We start from the raw sequence: 27,064 nt of genomic DNA on the forward strand, positions 1-27,064 counted from the left end.
ATATGAAAAGCAAGAAGAAAAATGACTGTTCCCTTTCCTTATGTATAAAACTCATATGTGCTCATGTTGCCTGAATAGGGGCTAATGAAAGGAAGTACTAGTTAAAGTAGAAATGAATAACAAAGATAGATACTCAAGGCATTTTGATCCTTAAAATAGGTGGAAAGAGAAGCAATTACAGCTATGGCTTCTATAATCTGTAGAGAGGTGAAAGGTCAATATGGAAAATTAAACAAAAGAAAAGAATCTTAAGGGTGGATTCAATCAGTCTGAGTATGTTTTTATAGCTTGATTTTTTTGAAACTGCTCTTAATTGAGGTACTTTTATTTTCTATTGGCAAGAAATGTACGTTTATACAATGCAAATTCATTTATAGCCTGAACTTGGAATGTGTAGCTAAAGATAAAATACGTATAAAGCACTGTCAAGAGCCATATTTAGAATATTGCCAACTAATTCTCAAGAAGATTGGAGTATGAGCTGGAAAGAACAAAAATTACCTGCAACCACAGAACTCAATCAGAAGTTAAATATTGGGGATATGAAAATGCTGGTTACAAATGATTGTCAGAAGTTTAACTTCTGCAATAGTTATTTTATTTCAAGAGAGTTTTAGGAACAAAGATCCATGCCAATTCAAAATACATAAGGTTCATGAAGTTTAGTTCAAATTTACTTTATAAAGAATTGGTTTAGAAGACAAATCACAGATCTATAATAGCACAATTTAATATTAGGAACTTCAGTTAGCGATACTCCATTTAAAGAATGGCAGATGGATATTTCTCAGTTTATATGGAAAGGAAAAAAAATCCCAATAATTAAATATAAACTACTGCAAGATATTAAGGAAAAAAGAGGTTTGGATTTACCAGATTTGAAATTGTATTTTGGTGCTTGTTATTTGGTCTGGCTAAAAGAGTGGGTGAATCTCCAAAACAAGAGGCTTCTTGATCTAGAGCAGGGGTGTCAAACGGATGGCCCGTGGGCTGGATGCGTTACATGCAGGTCATGCTCATCCTGGTTCCGCAAAGGCAAAAAAACCATCACAACGTGACATGACTGAGATTGACACCCATGATCTAGAGGGCCATGATGGCACAGCTATTTATGATATGACAAGGTTAAAGTAAATGTTGATTTTAATAACCATTTGTTAGACGTACCATCCTAATAGTTTTGAATAAGTATAAAACAAGATTTTCTGTGAAGATTGGGTACCTTCTCAGGAAGCTTTTAAAAAAAGAAATGAAGGCAAATTCAGATGGGTGGACTTACGGTCAAATAATCGGTTTTAATTTTGGTGATCCTATCCTTGATTCTAAAGAGGCATTAACAAAAACTGTGGACAGGAGCTTCCTGGGAGGAGCCTGCTGGTGGTGGCAGCAAAAAAATCAGCTGCCTCCGAATTCCTGGCTACGTACCTGTTTAGAGGATCTTCCATCTGACGTCTTATCAGGTTTTCTTATCCTTCAGGCAAGAAGGAAAGAAGAAATTGTTTTGCTGGCAAATGCTCTTCGATTTTTGCAGCTTTTGTGCTTGCAGGGAAAGGGGGGCTAGCCCAAGGCAGAACAGCTGTCCGTGCTGGGAATTTCAAACTGCCTTGTGCAGGACAAAGTAGGTCTCCCCCACTCAGTTCAAAGTTTTGTTGATTTAATCTTATCACGAGCTGAATCCATTTCCGTGCACAATAATTGTTTATCAACATTTTAGCTTCTTTTCTTTTTCTCCTCCGAAAAATTATTTACTTAGAGGCTTTTAAAATGGCGCCGAGCAGGCTGATTTCTCCGGTAATAATGAACACTTTTTTTTAATTCTCACAAGAATTCACAAGAATTCAAAACAAAAGAGATTGCTTATCATGTTTTGGTTTCACAATAGGCCAGCAGAAGCTTTTTAATTAGTTTTATTTCTACAAGAACTTTACTCCTTCATTAACTTTGCTTATCTGGAAGTTAAATGGTGATGAATCTGCTGAACGGTCTTGTTACAATGTTTACTCACTGAAAGTTTTGCCAAGCCTTAAACTTCAAAATAAAAGGGGAACTCAGCCTCTTTACTTAAAGCTGCATATTCAGGCAATAGAGTTTTATTAACTGCAGGCAGATAAATTTTGAAATGGCTTCAAAACCAAATATTAACTTGAAGTTGTAAATTTTTTTCTTATTACTATTCAAAATACCAGCTTCAATTTTGTAAAAGGCTTTCTTATCCAGCTGCGTTACATGATGGCGATTTTATAGCTTCTGCGTTTGATATATGACACACTCAATCAGCTCTATTCTCCTGAAGACTTCTCCTTATTAACTGTTAAAAGTCTATAAATAGTATCCCATTTAAAACCGAGGGGAGCAGAGACTTTGTTTGTGCGTTTTTTATAATGGCTCCCAAATCGAAGCAGTCTAAGCGTTTCCTTAATAATACATCTCAAGAAATTGTTACAAAATCGCTGCCCTTGCCTCCCACGCCCTCTACTGGAGATCTCTTAACGCAAGAATTTCTTTTTGAAACCCTTAAAGAGTTCAGACAGGAAATTAAACAACTTTTATCGGACTTATATGATAAACTGGACGCCAAGATTGCTCAAACAAGGGAAGATACGATCAGAGTTATGACTGTTATGAAAGACTATGTTTCTGAAATGGAGGACAAATTGGAACTTTTGGAAAAAACTAATTCTAATTTGACATCTAAAATTCAAACGTTACAACAGGAAGTTGAAAATGCTCAAAAACAACTCGTTATGATAAATTACAATAAGACTGCGTTTGCAATAAGAGTCAGAGGATTGCGTGAAAAGGAACAGGAGAATTTGAAACAGACCTTTTTTGAGGCTTTCAGATGTTCGGTGGGAAGTCCGGGATTTAACTTTGATTGGCAGATTCAAAAAATTTATCGCCAGAACTCGTGTGTAGCAAAACAACGACAGCTTCCGAGGGACATAATTATATATTTCACCACAAGAGAATCCAGAAATGCGATAATACAGAAGTTCTACAATAACAGGCTGCGAATCGATGGACAGGACTTGATTGTTTTTAAAGAAATACCATCTCAAATATTAAGAGCAAGGAGAGACTACACTTTCTTAACTGAAAAACTCAGAGATTCTCAGATACAATATAAATGGGAAGTGCCATCTGGTATCACAGTCACATTTGAGAACCAAAAATATCGTCTCAATTCTGTTTGCGAAGCCCGAGATTTTTACTACAAAACTCTGAAGGCGGGACTTCCTGATTCACCCGGACTTGGAGAAAGACAAGGAGAAGGAGAAGATAAGCAGCGGGACACGTGGCTACAAGGCGGAGGGTGTTGCTTTCCCCTTCCGGAAGGGCAGAAGAGTAAAGAATAAAGATCCAGCTATGCCTTTAAAATACTTCTTTAAATTTTTAATTTGAATAAAATTTCAGGACTCCTGTCTGGTATAAAATGACAAAGCTGTATACCGATGAAGAGATATTGAGACTGAAAGAAGCGGTGCTGAATTTGGACATATATTGTATGGGACTTATATAAGACTTGTTTGAATCTTAATTTAAACTGCGCATGATCTATTCTTTGGGGCGAGAGAGCGGAGATCATAGTTCTCTTGGATTGTGGTTTGGGATGAATGGAGTCAGGTGCGTGGGGTAGATGGAAGGGTAGTGAAAGTTCAATTAGATTACCTTGATCCAGAATGTAAGCTGATTTTTGTATAAATTGTTATTTGAATACAAGGTTAAGAAAGATTATCTGGAGAGTCTACACGAGGGTGGAGTAAATATGAGAGGAGCAATGGATGAGGATAAAATATATATGCGGACACGGGTAAAGGCAGAATGGGAGGTATAGAATTTATATGCGGAAGCAGGTAAAGACATTGTTTAAGATTTTAAAAATAATGAGAAGCTGAGTTTAATGTTAGAGAGTATATTGACTTCTCTTTCTTGGGGGGGGGGTTCCCCCCCCTTTTTTCCTCTTTTTATTATTCTTTTCTTTTTTGTTCTTTATTTTTTTATTTTTTTTTATTTTGTAACTTCTAATCTATTTGGTTTCAATATACTCCAGACTTTGCTTGATAAAGAACGATGCCGGGAATGGGACCTGGGAAGTCGGAAGGGGGTCAGGGAGGGGGGTTCAGGGGGTGGGTGGGGGGGGAGGGTGGAAATATAGACTCAATTTTCAGAACAATGAATGCACTTGGATACTGTTGCTTTTTTTTCTTTTTTTCTTTTCTTCTTTCTTTTCCTTTTATTTTTCTTTTGTTTTAGTACAAAACAAATAGACCAATGAATACTAGAAATACACCGAAGCGAGGTGTAGAGGGAAAGAAGAGGGGGGAATTAAGAGGGAGTGAGAAGGGAATGTAAGGAGGGTGAGATGGTGGGAAGGGGAGAAAGGAATGGCTGAGGGGGAGGGGAAGTAGAAGAGGGGATTGTTGGAAGGGAGAAATGAAAGTTGGAGGGGTAGAAGGAAGGGTGTATGTAGGATAGAAGTGTTATGAGTTGTTTATTGCTTCTTCTTTTTTTAACTGCACAGTATTTAAGTGATTGTATAAAGGAAAATGAAAATGTAATAAAAGAATCTTTGATATGAACAAAAACTGTGGACAAAAAGTCCAACATTTATATTAAATTATAATCTAAAAGAAATCTAAATTATAAGGTGATGTATCATTGATATTTAACACCAGATAAGTTGTCAAGAATGTATAAAGGTATTCCAAATAAATATTGGAAATGCAAATGTAAAGAAGGGACCTTTTATCATTTATGGTGGATATGTGACAAGCAAAGAAATATTGGAATAGGATTCACATCTTAATACAGAAAATTCTCAAAGTGAATATAAAGATAAAACCTGAAATTTTCCTTTTGGGTTTAATGGAGAAGACTTGGGGGGAAAAATTAAAACTTTGATGTTATATATGTTGACGACAGCAAGATTTATGCACAAACATGGAAAGGCACTTTGATTCCCACAATGCATGAATGGCTACAACAGTTGGTAGGAGTTAGCAGAAATTGCTAAATTGATTGCTATGATTAAATAAAAAAACACAATTACTTTTGTTTCTGCTTGGAACTGCTTTTGGACTTTGCTTGAGATGGAAAAAAATGAAATTTTGATTTTGGGTTTTACCAATTAGCTAGGTTTGTTGTTACAGAAAGACAACAAACTAGTTTCTACTATGTAAAAAAAAAGTTGAGTTTTGATACTATTCTACTACACCAAAGTCAACATCTTTTCTTTTTTCCCTCTTCCTTACACTTTTCCCTTCTCTCTCCCTTATTTTCCTACTATTTTCTTGTATTTTATATTATAAACTAATAAAAAAGGAATGTCACTTAGGCAAAATTAGCTGTATCACTAGTTGTTTATTAAAGTAAGCTGGCAACAGTCAGATAAACTATGCAATATCAGGGGCATAAGTGGAAATTTAATACATAAAATGACAGCATAGCATGCATTCCTAAAGGCTATCCATGGACACTACTTGTAGTGTAGATTTTATCAAGTTAACTCTGAAGACTACTGTGCAATTTCTTATCAGTTAAGTTGTGAGCCATTATTATTTGCAGATACCATATGCACATCTGGTCAGGGTTTTCACCTCACTTTTTCTGGGACTTCAAGACAAATGTGGGATGGAAAGGATATTAAATTTTCACTGAGTTGAATAGTTCAATAATAACCATTCATGGGGGAAGGGAGATGGAAATTACTTTTCCTTCAGTTCAGATTGTTGCTGAAGGCACTCAATAAAAATGCCACTCTATAATATTTATGTCATGAATAGAGTAGTGAGTTGATTGTATTGGCAACAGATCATATACATATATATTAATTATAATAATATTAATTATATTATATAATAATATAATATATTATATATATTATAAACATTAATTGAGGTAGCCCTCGAGTTATGACCACTGATGATGTTGAGTTGTGTAGTGAGTACAAAAAGTAGTGGTGATAGTGAGTCTTCTTGAAAGATCTCTCTCTTGAAATTAGCCTCTTCCAATCTATCACCAATAACCAGCAATTGTGTCATGCATTGTACCATTGATCTCTGCACAAAGTTTTTGATGTTTTTACTGATGTCTGTTATTTCTAGGCACAATTATCCAAGAAGTTGGAATCAATCCAAACTACATTCAAGTTGATCTTCTTTCTCTTGGAGTTTATTACTATTTCTACTACCACTAGTAGTTTGATTATAATTACTACCTGTACACATCAATTTTAAATCACAGCTGTAAGTTTTTTAGCTGGTGTTGGCTTTCATATGCATAAAGTTCTTCCTGAGAATCTAGGATGTTGTAATGTATTGGCATAGTTTATGCATGGTTCCCAGTAGTGTAGCTTTTTGTAACTGACAGATGGAAATGTTGTCAGTGTGCAGAGCTTCTAAGTGCCACCCAATATTTTTTTTTTTTGGTATGGCACATAGAATATCTATAACAATTGGAACCATCTCAACCACTTTATGCCATAATCTTCCATTTCAATTTTAAGAACTTGATATTTTGTGATCTTCTCCAATTCTTTGTCTTCTATTCTACATTCCCTTATTGTTATAGGATGCTGCTTATCTTCCAACAACTCTGGGCAGCTCACAACAATCAAACATAAAAATTAAATAAAATCAATAAAACATAAAAAAGATAAAAGATGATAAGTATGCACAACCGATCAGATGGAATGAAGCGAGGGGTCTCTCTCTCTCTCTCTCTCCCTCTCCCACTCTTCCCCTTGCCAAAGGCCTAATCTTCACAGGTCTTCTAAACAATAGCAAAGGGTGGCTATCTAAATCTCATTCCAAAGGGCAGGTGGTGTTATGGAGAAGGTCACTTTTGGGGTTCCAATAGATAACATTATTTAACTGAAGGCACCTGGAGAATGCCAACCCTAGCATGATTGAATCAGCTGGACTTTAGGAAAAATCAATGAGTTACATCTGCAGAAAAAGAAATAGATCTTGATTGTTATCAGGATATCATGTATTACTTCTAACATTGGAAAAGTAATATTGGACAATCCTGGTTCAGGAAACTTTTTAAAGAAATTACTATTAGAAAATCACAACAGTTGTAGCAATATATGTTATTATGATAGAGATTCTGGGATATCTTATAGTAATATCTTAATAGTTTATATTATAGAAAGGAACTCATTGACTGTTGATAAGTATAAAATATAAGACAGATTTTTCTCCTTTTCCTTTTTTTGTTTTGGTACAAAAAAATTAAAATATTAAATTTAAAAAAACACAAAAGTTTGGTTCAAAAAGGAAAGACATTTTCATTGTGTTCATTAAATCCTTAATCGCATGTTTTATAGTTAAAATATTTAAATATAAAAATAAATACCAATTTAACATTACCTTTTCCTTTTCATTTTATTGCTTGGATTATCTAAAAGTGTTGATTCATATCAAACTAAGGGCTAGGGTCAAGGTTAGGGTTGCTTATTCTTTTATATAATAGTTGCTATTCTAGATTGTGGGAATTCAGGAATGAAAAAACGCTTTCATCATTACCCAGATTTACACTTGATAAACTTTCAATATTAGCATTTCTCAGAAATAACTCTAATTCAAATTATACCAATGCTCTTTCTCATAGAAAAGAGATATTGCTGCCAGATATTCCTCAATTGAATTTTCTGCAACAGGAACATTATCCTTGGAGGCAACTGTTAACACAGCCATTGTCCCATTTGGAACTTGGAATACGAGATTCTATCAATATCAGAATTGCTAATGGAATGCAGAATCACCACATTAATCCAGAATCTATTATTCGATATGAAACAAAGATAATTAATTGTCTGTTTTATGGGAGGTTAGCTGTATTATATTTATCAGTGTTTCTTTAACAAAAACTTCTGCAAGAAAGTAGAATATCTTTCTGAATTGCAAAATTTATCAAAGAATTCCAAATATAGTATGGAACACACTTGGTCTCTCTGTCTCTCTTGGCTCTTGATTGAATAATTTTTGCTTGAAAAATTGTACTTGCAATTCTTTAACAAGTAATTCTGTAATTTTTTTAAAAAAATTACCCTAGCGATAACACAACTGCAAGTTATAGAGAAAAGACTGTTAAAAATACAAATTGGTTTCTGAATAAAAGATCTAACAAATTATGACTTGCGCTGTTTCTTTTCAGCAATGAAAAAAACCTTAAGATGTGCTTGTTTGCATTAGAAATGACAATCGATTTGTGGGGACTAAGTGCTTTATCCAAATTTGTGAATGGCAGTTTATTTTTGCAACACTCAAACCCAGGAGTTGCTCTCTACAAGCTGCATATATTTTGCTGACTCTTAGAACTCATGTAAACTTCGTACCTGAAAAAACAGAAAAAGCCTGACGAATGTAACACTAATGATAACAACAACAACAACAACAAAATCACTAAAACGACAATAGAAGGTTTCTAGAGCTACTTCATTTACAGGAATGTTTCAGTGAAAAGAATGCCTAAGTCACTCATAAAATTACTTGATAAACAGAAGATGTGAATAATGTACATTTGAAAATACTCAAAACAGAAGTAGATATTCCCAATCAATGCCTGTTTTGAAGCTTAAGATCTACAACTTTGCACATTTTATTAGACTCTAAAAAAGCAATGGCATGACCTTTCCTCCATCTTGTCTCAAGGAAAATGTTCCTGTTCAACACATAGAAGGCAACCAGGTTTTTTTTTTGTCTCTATCCTTTCCATTCAGTTTCCCTTCCCTTCCTCTGCATCTGATTTTGTTCTCTCTTTTCCCTTTCTTTTACTTTCCAGTGCAGCTTCTCTCTCCCTTAATCTCATCTTGATCCTACTTCTTGAGGGTTGCTTCTGCTGAATGAAGAGAGAAGCATGTGGGTATGTGGCATAATTATTTTAGTATGTATAGAGGCACAGGAAATCAATTTCAAAAATGGTTTATCTTACTGGCAATTAATTCTAACTGAAATATATGAATTCAACTATTACTACTGTAGTTCTGGTTCTTGTCTTCACTTGTTTGCAGATTATCTTCTGATATGTTTAATCACTTACATACCCTCAAGTGTCTCACACATATTTATGCAGTTGTCAACCTCACCAGGACTGGTTTGAAATAGAGCTAAAATACTAAATTGGCTAAATGTATAAACTGTCTATTTTATAAAACTTTTGATGATAGACAGTATAAATAACCTATTCTTTCTGTTATAGAGAATTATCTTAAATTTGAAAATATCTTCATTTCAGGTAAATATATTATTCCTCACAGAATCCAAAACAAGTGTTTTCATGAATAAAATTCCTTAGAGTATTAATAGTTTGAATGAACTGCTGAGAAAAATATTCTTAAACATATGAAACTATTGTTATCTAGGGACCCATAGGACAGAAACTTACTGCAAACATAAGATAAGCAACTCCAAAACTAAAGTTCTTTCAAAATGCTATGAGATTTATGCAAATAATTACTAGCATATTTAAACTAAATTTGTGGGTGGGCTATTCTAAACTTTTAACTTCTCAATATTTCATTACACCCCCACTGAAAAACTGGGAAAAAATAGGCATTTTAAAGACAAGACACTCACTGACTCACTAAATTATTTATTTAGAGGATGGCAGTGTGCATCCTTAGAAACAATAAATAATATAATCTCAATTTTCTCCCTTATTTATTTTTATATGTAACTCATCCTATTTGAAATTTTAATTTTATGGTAACCATACACAGTGATTTTTTGGCATCGGAATTATATTATGAAACACAATTGTTATATCAAATACTAGACGGTCAAGAAATACTGAGCATTTAAGGTGCCCAGCATTTAACTAGTTATGGTTAAGCATCCAATGCATAATTAGTAGTGTATCCAGTGCTTAGTGCCTATACCTATGATATTTCAAGTACAATCATATTAGAATGCCCTTATCTTGATTAAATATCTCAAGTACAATCATATTAGAATGCCCCTATCTTGATTAAATGCATTAATTTGGTATCCAATTTTTTTGTCTTTCAATTTGTCAGAGAGTCCTTTATGCAGCCATGCTGGTTTCTTTTGGGAGCTGTTATTTTTCTTCTTCACTGGTATTGTGCAAGACTGGGCTTTTGTAATCTCATTTTTTCAAAATTTCCCAAGTTTCTTGAGTTGTTTTCCTCTTGAGGATTCTCATCCATGGAATTCTTCCCAAGCTCTAAGTTTTTTGAAATTAACTCTCTTAAAGTCCAAGACTCTAGTTTGACTTTGTTCTACTACTTGTGTTTGCATAATGTTGAATTCCAATATTGCAGGGTCACTTGCCCCCAGAGTTCCTGTGGCTTCAAAACCTTCTATCATTTCCTCTCTGTTAGTGAGAATTAAGTCCAATATGGCTGATTCCCTTGTTCCCTTCTCTACTTTTTGGGAAACAAAGTTGTCTGCTAGGTTTGTTAGGAACCTGTTGGATTTTCCACTTGCTGCAGAGTTTGTTTCCCAATTGATGTCAGGGTAGTTAAAATCCCCCATTACTATTGTGGTGTGCTTCCTACATACCTTAGTTAGCTGACTAGCAAAAAGTTCATCTATTTCCTCTGCTTGGTTGGGTGGCCTGTAGTATAGACCTATGGCAATGTCATTTCCCCCCCAACCTTTAATATTGACCCAAATGCATTCACGATTGTTCTCATCATTGTTGTGCTCTATTTCTGTAGAGATGTAGTTATTTCTTATATATAGTGCAACTCCACCTCCTCTTTTATTTGGTCTATTTCTTTTAAATAATTTAAATCCTTCTAGCTGTGTGTTCCATTTGTGGGATTCATCCCACCAAATTTCTGTAATGGCAACAGTATCGTATCTGCCCTCATTTACTTGAATTTCTAATTCACCCTGTTTATTCCTCATACTCTGTGCATTGGTGTATAGATATTTGAGTCCATTTTGATTGACCCTGAGTTTACTGTCTACATATGTTATGCCTGACTGCCCCTCTTTTCTTGCCACTTGTATGATTCATGCACATGGTATGGCACTCACTATTAAATGCTTGGTTTTGCTTGACAGCAGGAGTGATAATCATACCCTCACAAACATCTATGTTACATGCACTGATAACCCTATGAATTTTAGATTGCTGGGGACAGAAATGTTCTGTATCAATTAATTCTCTGCCCCGCTGTTAAGTTTAAATGTTTATCCAGAAAATCTGTGAATTTAATGCCAAGTAACTCAGTCCCTTTCTTGGATGGTGCAAACCATCTCTTTTGTACAGTTTTTTATTGGACCAGCTGCAGACATCATGACTAATAAAACCAAAGCCTTCCCTTTTACACCACTCCTTTAGCCACACATTAAACTCTGCTACACGCTGGCTCTTCCCTTTTTGTTCCTTATATACTGGTAAAACCTCTGAAAAGATAAGCCTACAATCTATACTACTAAATTCATACCCCAAGCTCTGGAAATCATTCTGCACAGAAAGTCCCTCCTTCCTTCTCTCCCTCCGACCCTCCCTCCCATTTATGTTTTTCCATTGCTAAATATTTAATAAATAAACAGTAATTTAATTTTTCTAAAAATAATAATAATAACAAAAATACATAAAAAAGAACAAAGATGGCATTTTCCACTATTCCCTGCATCCTTTGAACATGCTCACAACGGCAAAGAAAGATATTTTCATTATCAACTGCTATACAGACATTGATAACTAGATGGAAAATATAACTTTAATGAAGAAAAGGTGTGCTATTTTAACTTCAGATGGCTCAGGACAATAGATATTGCTACTTACACAGAGTTGACTTGCACATTATGCACAATAAATGAAAAAATAAGATATGGCAGTGTTTAGGTGGATAAATTATTATCCTCAATATATATAAATATTATCCATGTATGTTTGGGTAATGCTGATGAATAGGAAACAGAATATGTGAAAATGCCAATATACCTTGGCTAGGGTGATGGTGGGACACATATTCTTCCTTGGGACCTGCAATATTAATCTAAGATATAGATGTAATTTAATTATATTTATTAATATAATGTAATGATTAGAGAATTACTTTTGAACTGGGATGATATGTTCCTTCTACCGCTCCTGTACTCATATTTGAAAAGTGAGCTGATCATTAGCTCTCAGCCTAATGTATCTCATAAAGCACCTGTGTAAATAGAATGGAGGATAAATGATGGTCCTTCAAAAAAGAATTGGTTATAACTGTGATAAATTGCAGAAGTAACTGTATTTGCATATTCAGAATCCCACAAAATTATACATGGAGATTTTTAGGATGAAAGACAATAAAATATAGAAAAGAAGTAACAACTAGAGAGAATTAATGATTTCAATTCATAACTGTGCAGAACAAAACTCTGTGCCTTGGATTTTCATGGGTGATGGGGATGGGAAGGTAAATTCTGCCCATTTCTCCTGCCCTTTGTGCATCAGGACTTTGACTCCTAATTGTTGGGAATACAATTAGTGGGAGGTGTTGATGAAAGGAAACAAAAGGAAAAATATTGCCTCTCATTTTTTCAACATAAAGAAGTGTCCATTTAGTGGAGCAGAAAACTCTTCTGGCTTAATTCACTTCCATGAATATGAAACAGCTGATTTAATTTTATCACTTTTCAAAAAGATATCTGAAGGGTCCCATAAAAACGGTCCTTGTAATAAAAAAAAAGTTTTTTTTTTACAAACTAAGAGGTGGGGTTTTTTTCTCACAAAATACAGCATAGCAATCCTTTTTAAAATGTCTTCCAAATAAGTATCAACATAAAATATAAACTGCCAAAAAAACCCAAATGTATACAATTTCTGCCACAAATGAAATAGTTTCTTAGAAACTAAATAGGAAAATTCACCAGTATTTGCCATCGGTATAAACCAAAAGGAAATAATCATACATTTATGTATTAAAATTAATTAGTAACTTACCTCTGGAAATTTCAATTTTAATGTCTGATGCATTTCCCTAAAGCGGCTATATCTCCTGAATATAGCCCATGTCTCTTCTAGGACTGATATCTGTTTTGTAAAAGTAAATGATATAATTAACAGAAAAGGAGCATAAAGGTTTATATTGCAAGCATTATCCATTATCCTAATGGATCATTTTCCTTGACTAAGCATGGTTACTCACACACCAAAATTTGACTTGGAGCAGAATAAACCAATGATTTCAGTTTGCTGGGAGAGACTGAATATGTAATTGCATTAGCATGGAAGTCATTTTCCCATGAAGTAATTCTATGATTATGGGGACATTTGTTGTAAGGGCTATTTTTGTGACTTTTTATTACTTGACATTATCTCAACCAGGAGGTAAAGTGCCAATTATCTGGATAAGTTATGCAATCAAAATGGAATAGAAATACTACTGTATTAGATCATACAATGGAAAACATATGCATCAGCATTAACTGATTAAACAAGTAAGTATTTGCAAGTGAACAGCATTATCAACAGGATCTTGCTGCTTTCCCTCAAAATAAGGAAAGAAGGAATTGCCCTTCTAGCAGCATGTGTGATGCCACGAAGCATGGAGTAAAGGATTAGAATGCAATGAGAGGCTACAAAGCTGCTATCATCAGTCTCATCTCCTTTTTATTTTCACCTCTGGGATATATATTTTCTTTTGAGAGAAGGCATCAAAATGTCATTTTTTAATGTGTGCCAGTGTGTTCACAGAAAAATGTATCAATAATGATTATCTCATCGCTCCTATCTTATCCTATCCTATCCTTTCTCAACTTTGGATATCTTCAAGAGAGCTAGTATGATACAATAAACCCAATGGAGTAAAACAGTGAGAATATAAAGCTGAAGAGTATCCTAGTTTATCAAGATTCTTGGGATTACACTAAACTTCTATACTTAGTAAATAAAAGCTAAAGGTAAAGGTTTCCCCTGCCCTGTAATGTCCAATTCTGGGAGGCGATGCTCATCTCCATTTGTTAGTCAAGAGAGCCAGTAATGTCTGAAGAAATGTCCGTGGTCGGTATGACTAAATGCCGAGATGCAGGAAACGCTGTTACCTTCCTATGAAATACTTTGTATTCCTACTACTTAGCATAGTATATTTAGAATATTTCATAGGTGTTCTACTTATACTTGTCAAGTTTGCATATTTGTATCTTCTTTAGTCTCCCACTTCAACTATTTAAAACATTTCCTCCCTTCCTGTCCTAATCAGGGTTCTGAGGTAGGCCTCATTTGGCTGGGCCAAACTGGTGCCAAGTCTTGCTTTCCAGTAGGATGCTAGAAACAATTCAAAATCTTCTAAAAGAAGGGGTCCTGACTCACAGTTTATGACTGCTGTTATGACTCTTTAATAGTCATGGACAATTATGTGTTACAAACTAATTGACTCTTTGTTTTCCAAACTGAACCTTTTCCATAAGAAGGTATAAAACTTAGCAAATATTCCATATGTAGACAAATAATGCATGCCAACAAAAATAAAAATATTTAAGTATCTTACCTTGATTTCATATTCATAATGCTCATCCTTTCCCTGTCCACAAAGGACATAACGTGGGATGCTAATTTTAACTGTATTCTTTACATCATCTGGATTTGTTTTAACATGGCGACAGAACATGCGCTATCAAATGAATATTAAAAGGAAATTAAATACTGCATCATTTCGTAAATATTATTGCATGAAACCAGAATATGTTATTTAATAAAAAAATAAGTTTAGTTAGATAATTAATCATTTATGCAATAGAAAAGTATAATTCTCTCATGAATGGCCAACATTATTTTCATATATAGAATAGCTACTGAAGAATACCACTGCAAAATATGTCTTATGCTTTATGTAACTTAAGTAGAAGTAAAGGGCTTGTATCAACTCTTTGCACAGCAGAAATTGCACTAATAGTATAACCCCACCAATAGAAGGAGACACATTTCTTTTTTCTGTTCTGGAGATTGGACAACCTTCTGAAAACAGAAAGTGATGGGAGAAAAGGAAGAACTGGAGAAAACTGGATAACCTGAACTCTACTGGACCTCAACTACTATAGATAAAAAAGGAACGTCCTTGTGTAGAAGAGCTCTGGATACAATTCACAATCAAAAGCTTTTAAGATCAGAAACAAGTTTTTTATGATCAGAAAAAAAATGTTAGTATGTAATAGATCAAGCAACACTTTTAGTAATCTGGAAATTTTGCAAACATTTTATTCCTTCAAAAAAGCACTTTGTAATCTTGTTATTTAATAACTTTCTGAGAATATTTCTTCATATAGCAAAAAACAAAAACCATACAGTCTCTTCAGAACACACCCTATATATTCCTAACTTTGAATCTAACAGTGAACAAGAGGATCTGATGAGTGGAATCCTTAGATTTTTTTTCAGATATTATACTGTTTACCCAAGTTGCTCATGAATGCAAAAGAATACAGAGACAAGCTTCCCATTAAACATTTATTGCAAAAGCTTATGTTTGAAATCCAGGGGCAAGATCAAAACCAACAAAATTATATAGTCATTTTCTATATTTATTGTCTAGAGCAGTATTCATCACTGACAGCTTACCAAAATTAGATGTCACTGAAATGTTTATAGCTCTAGAACAATTCCACTAGCTTTAAACAAGGAGAAAATTTATTGTAAAAGTGACTCTTGTAATCACATCAGATGCTAGAAAGACAGCCTTGAAAATGTGTTATCATGGGGAATAAGAAATAGCATTGTTCTATTACTTGCAACATCAACTTTAGCCTGAATAAACATTTCTCAGGAATGGTGGTTGGTTCTAAGTTAACATTTGGTTTAGGAATACACATTCAACAAGCATCATGACTTAAGCTGTAGGATGCACCAACAAAAAATTATTTTTAATTTTAGATTTTTTTTAATTTACAGAAATTAAAAATACTAAAATGTGAATATAAAATAATATAAATCTTATATTGCTATTTAAAAGAAAAACAGTTTTAAACCATAACAGATTTTAAAACTTCAAACACCTGGGGGAGGAGGAGTAGAAAAACCTTAGTGACTAAAGAAAGGAGATAGAAGAATTAAAAGCAGCTGAATTCCCTCAAAAGAGGGCAACAATGCTAGCCATCTAATTTCAAAAAGATGGGAAAAGCCAGGTGGATATCAAAGAAAGGGCAGTTTCATATACGGATAGATGTTCCTTCATTGGAATTCTTTTATAACATATATTAAGGCTCTCTGTATCTTGGAGGAAACTGCATTGATTTGCTAAGACTTCTTTCAAACAAACATGAATGAAATGATTTAAAGTATCGTGAACAAATGACAATGGCTGTGGAGAAAATTAATTATTCTGAACCTATACTTATTTGGCCCCTGTTCCATTTTAATTAATATGCTAATTTTGTACATGCTATAACTCATTTTATATTTTTCTGATCAAAAGTTGATGCTTGAAAGGCCTATCATCACTGAACTTCCAAGAGTTCAAAACGTACACAGTGTGTTTTAGTTGGCTTTCCCAAGTTTTCTCTGTGTTAATATTTCCTTTTAACAATCTTTTTGTTTGTATAAATATTTCTTGGGATTGTGTCTTTGAATAATGTGAATAGCCTGGAAACCTCTGACAAAGGAAAACAAATCTGTGTTAAACTCACAAGACTCAAGGCTCTTGCATCTTTGCAAGAGACATATAACTACTGATAATAAAAGTTAGGTAGCAGAAAGATTGGGTGGCCTAAGTTTATATTAGCATTTTTTTTAAAAGTATGGTCCTTTTAATAAAGGCACTTTATATTGAAAATGATAACAGATGTAAAAGGCCATTATCATTATGGTAATTAAGTGTTAAAAAAAATTCCCTCTAGCTAATACTTATGTTGCTAATTTAGATACTATTGGTGCATTTTATAATTTTCTAAGCCATCTTCTTTTGATTATCTTCCAATGTTTTGATAATTGGTGAGTATTTTAATCAAATTCTTGATCCAATTTTAGGCAATGTTATATAAAATTAGTATTCAGTTCAGTTTAAGACTGAATGCTTAAATATAAAAGGGTAGTTTAATTGATATGAGTACTTATTAAAAGAGATTATACTTTCTTACATTGGTTATTCTTGTTTGGATTTTAAAGTAAATCTTCATCTTTTTCTTTAAAAATGTAATATAAGTGCAGTTACAATATTTATTACAGATATTGTGCTTTTCTTGTTTGGGGGTTGATGAACAATCTAAAACTTCATGATGGGGTTGATGAGCTGAAGAGTTTGGGGACCCCTACTCTAAACTATATAACTCTTGGCATACATAGCTGTTTCTGCTGATGATATATTATTGTTCATTGATAAACCTACATTTTCCACAGTAAGATGAATTAGTTGAATGGCTTAGATAATACTAATTTATTGGTATGAAATTATTGCCTTTGGGGAACTGTCCCAGAAGGAGCCTTTAATTTTCCATATCTAAATTTCTATCACGTATCTTCTTTCTTAGGTAAATTGAATGCCAGGTTTTGCCTTCATGTAAACTTGCCCTCATGAACCATGCTGAAATTGGTCTTTGATACCAGTAATAAACTGGAGGTAACTAGATTCCAAATTTCTTGAAAAGAATGAACAATTTATTTCTTTATACTCATTATTAGAAAAAGCAACAATGCAATATTTTGCCAAATATCAACCTTAATCATCCTTAATTAACATTCTGGGAAATGAAAGCTTGAAAATACCAAGATAATCCTTTTGTTGCATAGTAAAGCTATACAACTTAACCTCAGGCCTGTTGGAAGATGCAGTGAAAATCTTGACTCGGTCAGTAGGCTATCAGACTTTGGATGGAGAAAAACATGTTCATTCAACCCAAACAAGAGAGAGTGATTGCTGATGCATGGAATGACTGATGCATGGAATGCTGTACCATTTCTGGCTCTTGATGGTCATGCTCCCTCAAGAGGGAGGCAGCATGACCATCAAGTCCTCCTCCTGGACTCAGAGTTTTTGCTTGAAGAGGAGAGAAATATCATAGCCAGGAGGGTTTTTGCATAACTTCATGTGGTGTATTAACTACATCCTTATTTGGAACAGGATGGACTGAAAATGGTTGCTTATGCCCTCATAATCTCTTGTGATTCTACAGCCTTTGAAGATTACAGAAACTTAAGCAAGTCCAGCATGCAGCAGTATAGATATGCAGTGGTCAGTCAAGACACTGACACATTATACTTCTGTTGCACAAGCTGCACTGGTGACCATTACGTTTCGAAGTGTAATACAAAATGTTGGTTTTTTTTCCTAAAAAGATGTATGGCTCTCAGCATTCTGGGGACCACTTCCCCCTCCCCAATAATTTCAGTCATCCTACCTACATAACCAGAGAAGTCTGCTGAGAATCCCCACTTACCAGGAGGAATAAGACATTCCAATGGCAGGTTATAATTTCAATTATAGCCTCCCTGAACAGCTTCCTTGTCGAAATTTATTCAGTTCCCATCTCACAGCCTTCCAAAACAGATAAAAACATGGCTCTCCTAGAAGGTGTTTGGGAATTAATTGTCATATCACAGTCCAATTAAACACAATTTCCCTCCAATTTTTCTCTTTAAGAACAAGAGTTCAGGTTTCTCAGAGAATAATTATTGTATTTGTGTACACCTTCCTATCCCTTTCATTTTTAAAACCCTTATATATTTTTCCACTAGACCCAAATTAAGTATTTTTTACAACTTGAATTATTTTATGTACACTATGACATAGTAAAATCAATTCTTAACACAAACACACTGCCAAGAACCTTCTTAAAGAAAAATCTCTGAATATTAATGGATTAGGGATGTATGGTCTCCAGTTATTTAAATAGAATTTTGCATTACTTATTTGCATGGATTTTGGAGCTTGGTTTTATTAAATCGTAGTTCCACAGTTCCATTTGGCGCATGTGAACTCATGGTTAGTAACTGAACTTAATACCTGTTCATTACGGCCAGTGTTCTGAATTGGATTGCTACAAGTATTGAGGCTTAAATGCTGCAATTAATCAGTTTTCACCAGGAATCTGTTTTCATAAATTGGCCGATGGTGAATGTGGGGAGACACGATATATGGAGGATATATGGAGATGAGATACGGGTTTGAAAGTGAGCTTCGGCTAGCATCCTTTTGATGAATGGGTAGAGTAAGGTCTAAATTAGAGAGTGGCCTAAGGACAGTTAACTATTGGAAGTTAGCTAAGACGGAAGAGGGATTGAGTCTCTGCATAGGTTCTCACCAGTGAACAATGGGGAGACTGTTGTATAGCACAAGATACATCTATACAAACCACATGTAATCAGACCACGTTTTGACAAGCACTTCCAGGCATCAATTAATAGGATTAAATGACTGCCTACTCCTGGAGTCTTTAGGAGCTTATAAAAATCCAAAATAATAATGAAAACTGTTAAAACCATAAAATATTACAAAGAAACCAAACCAACACAACCATGACAATAACAAATAGTCAAACAAGGGCCTTATAAACAAATTAACCTTAGGCCTATCTTAAAGATTTTCCAGAATTCCAGGAGAGAGGTTTCCATCTGCACCTCTGGATGGGAAGAGATAGGGACCATGACAGAGAAAACACACTTCCTCAGACTCATGACAGCTTTTAATAGATTGGACCTGGAGTTGTTTCATCTATGGACATAGGTCAGTTGGACTAAGTGCTTCAGAGCCCCTCTAGTAAAGAGAATGTAACATTTTTTTTCAAATAATAGATCTAAAATAAACAGTTGTTAAAATATATTTAGATGTTCAAGAATAAAGGAAAGCATGGAATAACTGGAGTATCCAAGCATGAAAATCAGTAGGAAACCATTTTGGCATCTGATGTCAAATTTGTTTAAATTTAAAATTAATTGTAGAAATTAAAAATTATTTCAACAAAAAGAATATTATATATAAGGGGCTTTTAACAGAGGCACTATATTCAAACTGCAACATGGGAATTGATCCTGTGTTATAGGAGCATTTTCTGGACAGAAGTTATTTAAACATTAATTTTATTTTGAGTTTTCATTAATGAGCCAATTCTTTTAACTTATATTCCAGTGAGCAAAGCTGTAAAGTTATAATTGATCTAACCAGATCAGGTATAAAAGATTTTTCCTCTTTCCTTTTTTATATGTAAAATAAGTGGAACTGAAACAATGTACATGTGTATTAATTTCTTTTACTTAATGAAGATAGAAGACTAAAAGGAAGGTTGAGAATTGAAGGCAAGGGTTGTGCTATAAACAGTCTTGCTGCATTATTACAAAAGTGGAAAGCCAGCAGAATGTCAGGTTGCATTCTTGAAGCAATATCTATACATAGGCAATCATTAGTGTCCTTGGCTCTTTCTCCTCTACATGCTGTTTTATATTCCCCCATTATATTTAAACAAAGCCAAAATGTTTCCCCGCTCCCCAATAATTTTGAACCATACTATAATAATAAATTCCCACCGTAACTTCAATTTAGTAATTCCATGTTTAAGGCCCATTACAAATATTACAGTTTTGATGTACACTATAACGTGATTGCTTAAGAGAAAATTTAATAAGAACCATAGAGAATTTTTTAAGAAGAAAAAATTTCAAAGAGAGAAAGAGTATATAGACTTAAAAGGTAACTATATTTTTCTGTCAAGACCCATCTATCCTATATACTTTTATATGTTTGTTTTTTAAATCTTACAATATACTACTGTTCAGTAATATACTGTTCAAAAATAATTATTAAGACTGTCTCTAAACAATACACATTAATTCACACAAAACAAGTGAAAAATGGGCTAAATAGTCTTAATTTGCAGCATATATTCAGAATTCAGCCTTTATACATGAAAAACTATACATAGTTTCAAATAACTTGTAAAGCAGACAATTTAACATAGAAAAAAGAATTCAAGTAATCAGAACAGACAATAATTTATTAGTAAAAGGAAATAGGGCAATAAATGTGGTGAGAAGGAGAAATGGTCGATTATATTCAAAGACAAGCAGCTGTCTTTAAGCTAAGTGTTTTTTGGCCAAGGACAGAGAACACATATTCATCTGGATCCATGACTAAGCCATTTATTTATTGCCAGTTGAAGACTGATCTCCCTATTGCAGATATATGGACATGTACCACAACTGATTGTCATCATAACTCAACCTTAAAGTCATGTCTGAATGGAAGTGTTCTAAATGCAAATTGTCTAAGATGTATGCAATAAGGAAGTGAGTCTAAATTTAGTTCCTATATTTTTAGCTAGAGAATTCGAGTCAACTTTTTGTCACACAACAAGCAAAATGGTATAGAAGAGAAATGTGTTTCTTAATTAAACTAAAAAGCACATATTGATGCATGAATCCGGTATTTAGCAATACCGGATTCATGCATCAATAGTGCACAAGAAACATTTAAGATATTATAAAAGTACTCTAAGTTGAAATGCTGGTACAGTTTTTCACCAAGAGTCACTGAGACAAAACAGAAATATACTTATCTTATGCATATTTTCCCTTCCTCTGAAGACTAGGATGTATTTGTACTCTAAAGAGGACTTAAACTTAACTGTTCTGTCAAATGCAACATTAGTCTAATAGCGTCTTCATCTGAACTGAAAATTAGTCTCCAGATATCAGGTTGACTGCTAGGTTCGTTGTGACAAAAGTATGAAACAGATTCCAACTGGGTATGTTTTTCTCCTTGAGAAGCACTCAGTAAACTACTGGATGAACCAATCTTACTTGCTTTTGAAAATACCAACTCGATTTTTCTTAGATTCTCTTTCTCTGGGACAATCACACACCTGAGTTCACTTAAAGAGTGCAGCTGAATTTTGGCACATTGTGGCTGATTGTCTGTATAATGTAGCACTTTACATATTAAGCAGACAGCACTGTTTTCCTTTATAAGACCAATATGAGTATTAGTAAGGACTAGAGATCTGATGTCACCTGCTAGTTTCACTGTTGTATAGAGTACTACCTGAATGTCACCTAAAAAAGGTTTGTTGATATCCATGTTTTCATGGAGTAAATAAAGCAGGTCAGCCAAGTCACTCTCAAAATTGCATGACAGGCACACACTATTTTCCAAAATTAAGTTGGTGACTGCTGAAGTCCAATCAACAGAAAGTTTTAACAGATCATCATTTAACAGTGGGTGATTTAAGCGAGCATGATCTAATGGAGATGTCATAGTGCTAAGTATATCATGGCATATTCTTTGTGTAAAGTATTTGTTAAAGGTGAATAGTTTCATTACATTTTCTACACGGGGACCCAAAAGCGTAATGCTTTGTCCAGCATAACCAATTTGGATTTCTTTTAAAGTATTGATTGAGAAAACATGAAAAATATCCAAAGAGTCCTGATTGCTTTCTGACTGATTGGTTGATAGAATAATGGCATATAAAACAGAATCATATAAAAGCAAGCAAGCGGGCTCTGGTCCAGATTTTTTATAGTTTCCCACTGCAATCCAGTACATTCCCTTTAATTTGTTTGTCTTGGAACAAATTTCTGGCAAGACAGAGGTCAAGTATTGTAGCAGTTCTTCCAAAGAATATTCTTGCAATTTCAGAAGATCCTCTGAAAAGTCCACAAATTTTTGCCTAAGTACCAGGCTACTAATTAATGTATCATTTCTGCAAAGGTTACTAGATTCTATAGCATAATTTACTGTATGCATATCAATTGAGATTTGTGATAAGTAATTTGTGGAACTTTCTTTTCCTAAAGGCCTTCCTGGGCCAAGGCTTGCACTATTTACCTTCAAACCTAGATTTAGATGTACATCTTTACTAATTGAAAAGTTTTTGATAAATGATGCCAGTTGTGTGCATTTCTCATTTTTGTGATAGACACAGACTAGATCTTTGATCCATTTAGAAAACCAGCCATTTCTAAATTCTTGACAAATGATACCATGGTAAGAATTGCAGAATAAGTTAAATAGATGTCCCAGCCCATAATTCTGCTTTGATCCAATAAGTGATTCAGGTAGTTCTCTTTTGATCTCATTTGTTGCTTTTTCATCCAACGTCTGGTCTGAAATCGGCTGATTTATTTGAGAAATTCTGTTACAATATTGTTGGAGAGACCAAAAATGGGATGCAGCAGGCTGAACTTCAGAAGAAAATATAGGCTCTGAAGCTGGTATGTGGTGATAACTAAACGAATCAAACTCTGTTTCTGTGTTCTTATGTTCCCAAAGATTACCGAGAAGACTTTTGTTTCTAGAATGAAATGTTGATTTTTTACCTAATAAATCAAACATTCCAGATCTGTCAGAAAGTGATTTTGTGGGACTGTCAGAGCATGTTCTCTTGTTTTTAATGTCTTTAGGTTGATTCCAGTCACATCCATCAGGATACCTCCATCTGACATACTCTTGTTCTATCTCTTTCCCTTGATTTGTATTTTCTTGAGTCATGCCAAGATTCTGAATTGTCCTTGAGAAATGATTGAATGTTCCTTTGGCTTTGTCCTGTCTACTGATTCTTGATACCCTTGTGTCTTCTCCAGCCTGATTATATTTGCTGTCATCATTAGACAATGTCAGAAAGCCATGAAAGGACATCCAAGGCTCTCTTTTCTGTTTAAAATGTAAAAAAAGGTGCTTTTGTACATTTAATAGGAAAATTACTCAAATTTAAATTTCTAGATGTGGATTTTGTCATTTTATGCATGTTTGGATTAAATAGCAAAAATCAAATTATGTTGAACAGGATCTGATTCAAAAAGCAAAGTTGTGATTCTTCTTTTCCATCATCTTGCATTTAGCACAGTATCCCATTTCTTTTCTGTAGCATTACTCAACACCCTTAAATCAGCAACAGCCTTCCAATTGACCCTATGAAGCAGGACTGTATCCTATAATTCCAATTTTTTAAAAAATAATTAGGAAAATATTTGGGTAAATATTTACTCCATTTTCATTGATTGTGTTTTGTTGTAAGAATGACTGATATCCAGCATTGTGCGAATACACATTTGCTTGCACCATGAGACTTTTTAGTTGATCTTTCCCACTGTAGCATGCTGAGCTCCATTCCACTCTGGAGATTTTGAAGGCAGGTGGGAAATTGCAAATCATTCCCCCCTCCATTTAATAGATGTGCTGCTAGCAGAAAAACATCTACAATATTGCACATAATATTTCTGTATTATGTTCCAAATCTGCTGTCTTGCTTTCAGGTTCTAATCTCTAGATTAGAACAATGACCTCTCTCAATCCATGGGTATAATTGTGCAGTATTGCTAGTTTGTAATTAGTTATTTCTAACAATAAACTTAGTTCCTATCTGAAAATATTTGAAAGGGATACTGTTGCAGCATCAATGCTAGTATATTATAATCACAATCACAACCACCCAAATCTTTACCATATTTGAAGATTTAATTTTAAGGCTTTTCCCACTGCCATTAATCTTGCTGGAATATAGAATTACAATTATGCTGTGAAATGTTAAGAAATTTAATTAGAGTGCATGCCATAATTTAATATTAGCACTTCTTCAAGCTGACAAGCTATAACTTACCTCATACTTCAACTTGCGTTGAACAGCACCATTACGAAAATTCTCGTTATCCTGAAAAGCAAAATTTCCAATTTTTAAAAAAGTTGCACAAAGGAGGATAACAAATAGCTCAATTCACTTGCAATAAAAGGCAATTTTAACCTAAAATGGGCATAATAATGTAACTTAAAATATCTAGAATTAGACAGGAGAAAATATACTAGCTACCTAGTAACTGAAATTTCTAATATTTAATAATTTGAATTACCATATGATCTGCCATATACAGATAGTACTTATGACCATTTGTTAAGTGATCATTTGAAGTTATGATGGTGGTGGAAAAAGTAACTTAGGACTAATCCTCACACTTACAACCATCAGAGCATCCCAACAGTCAAGGGATCCAAATTGGAGTGCTTGACAACCAACATGTACAGTATTTATGACACTTGCAGTATCCTAAGGTCACATGATTGCTATTTGCCACCTTCCCACGGAGACACCAAAGTCAATGGGGAAAACCAGATCTGCTTAACAACCAAATGATTAATTTTAATGATTGTGTGATTAATTTAACAATCACTCTAATTCAGTTATTGACTACAGCAAAAAAAGAAAAGATGATTGTAAAATGAAGCATGACTCATTTATCAATTACATTATTTAGAAACATAGGTTCTGCTCCCAACTGTGATTGTAAGTCAAGGACTAACAGCATTCACTTATAAAATGCCTAGTAGGTCTCAAAAGCACAAAACAACACATAATTGTTCTAACCTTCTAAAAATTAAAACTGAATGCTGATCATACATTAGATTTATGTTAAATATATGACATCATCATTGGAAGTTTCTTTATTGGCCTTAATAGGAAGATAGAAATGTATCCCAAGGCAATTACATATTTCAGTTTACTAATCTGGACCTTCAGCGTGTGAAAAAGAAAACAAAAACTCTTTGTACCAAATGAGGTATGTAGGACTGCAAGTACACTACACATAATCCTAAATGAGAAGCATGTGTAAATTGTGCTTTAGCACTATCCATTTTTTACATTTTACATTTTTTTTTCTACATTTTATTGAGATTTATAGGCCGCCCTTCTCCCTGAGGGGACTCAGGGCGGCTTACAATCACAAGGGGAGGGGGTGCAGTACCAAGAGACAAACAATAGTGAACAAAATAAAATGGTAAACCACAACATGCATTCAACAGTCAGCACTCGGGCGGGTAAATTGGAAACCTATCCCCAGGCCTGCTGGGACAGCCAGGTCTTGAGGGCTGTGCGGAAGGTCTGGATGGTGGTGAGGGTATGAATCTCAACGGGGAGCTCGTTCCACAGGGTCGGAGCTGCAACAGAAAAGGCTCTCCTCCGCGTAGTCGCCAGTCGGCACTGACTGGCGGATGGAATTCGGAGGAGGCCCAGCCTGTGCGATCTAATCGGTCGGAGGGAGGTGATCGGCAGAAGGCGGTCTCTCAAATATCCAGATCCACTACCATGGAGTGCTTTAAAGGTGGTCATCAATACCCTGAAGCGCACCCGGAGACCGACAGGTAGCCAGTGCAGCTCGCGGAGGATGGGTGTAATGTGGGCGAACCGCGGTGCGCCCACTATCACTCGGGCGGCTGCATTCTGGACTAACTGCAGTCGCCGGATGCTCTTCAAGGGCAACCCCATGTAGAGCCCATTGCAGTATTCCAGCCTAGAGATCACAAGGGCTCGAGTGACTGTTGCGAGAGCCTCCCGGTTCAGGTAGGGCCGTAACTGGCGGACCAGGCGAACCTGGGCAAATGCCCCCCTGGTCACAGCCGACAGCTGATGGTCGAAAGTCAGCTGTGGATCCAGGAGGACTCCTAAGTTACGGACCCTGTCTGAGGGGTATAAAATTTGACCCCCCAGCCTGAGTGTTGGAATGTCAGCCAAATTATTGGGAGGGAAGCACAACAGCCACTTGGTCTTGTCCGGGTTGAGTACCAGTTTGTTAGCGCTCATCCAGTTCTTAACGGCCTCAAGACCCTGGCTCATCACGTCCACCGCTTCATTGAGTTGGCACGGGGCGGACAGATACAATTGTGTATCGTCCGCATATTGGTGGTATTTTATCCCGTGCCTCCGAATGATCTCGCCCAGCGGTTTCATGTATATGTTAAAAAGTAGGGGGGATAAGACCGAACCCTGCGGCACCCCACATGTTAGGGGCCTCAGGGATGATCTCTGCCCCCCGACCAACACCGACTGCGACCTGTCCGAGAGGTAAGAGGAGAACCACTGCAAAACAGTGCCTCCCACCCCCACCTCCCGCAGTCGTCGCAGAAGGATACCATGGTCGATGGTATCGAAAGCCGCTGAGAGGTCAAGGAGAACCAGGATGGACGCATGGCCTCCATCTCTGGCCCTCCAGAGATCATCGGTCAATGCGACCAAAGCGGTTTCTGTGCTGTAACCAGGTCTGAAGCCGGACTGGAAGGGGTCAAGATAACTAGCTTCCTCCAAGGCCCGTTGAAGCTGAAAGGCCACCACCTTCTCAACAACCTTCCCAATAAAGGGGAGGTTGGAGACAGGACGATAGTTGTTTAAAATGGCTGGATCCA

General features: G+C 35.1%; 1 protein-coding gene across 6 annotated transcripts in view; it reads right to left on the bottom strand.

The window, feature by feature from the left end:
- The window catches only part of KIF16B (kinesin family member 16B), a 144,130-nt gene that overhangs the window by 34,184 nt on the left and 82,882 nt on the right, over positions 1-27,064 (bottom strand). For 2 of the 6 annotated variants that reach the window (XM_032214485.1, XM_032214486.1), the window contains 3 exons: positions 24,492-24,542; positions 14,462-14,584; positions 12,916-13,005 (listed from right to left, as the gene is read on the bottom strand). In XM_032214485.1, the coding sequence (XP_032070376.1) occupies positions 12,916-13,005; positions 14,462-14,584; positions 24,492-24,542 (264 nt within the window). Of the gene's footprint in view, positions 1-7,407; positions 8,342-12,915; positions 13,006-14,461; positions 14,585-16,934; positions 23,546-24,491; positions 24,543-27,064 lie in introns of those variants that run through there. The other 4 variants (XM_032214483.1, XM_032214484.1, XM_032214488.1 and 1 more) reach the window with 3 other exon arrangements.

This window comes from Thamnophis elegans, chromosome 3 (assembly GCF_009769535.1).
Source record: "Thamnophis elegans isolate rThaEle1 chromosome 3, rThaEle1.pri, whole genome shotgun sequence".
Lineage (NCBI taxonomy): Eukaryota > Metazoa > Chordata > Lepidosauria > Squamata > Colubridae > Thamnophis > Thamnophis elegans.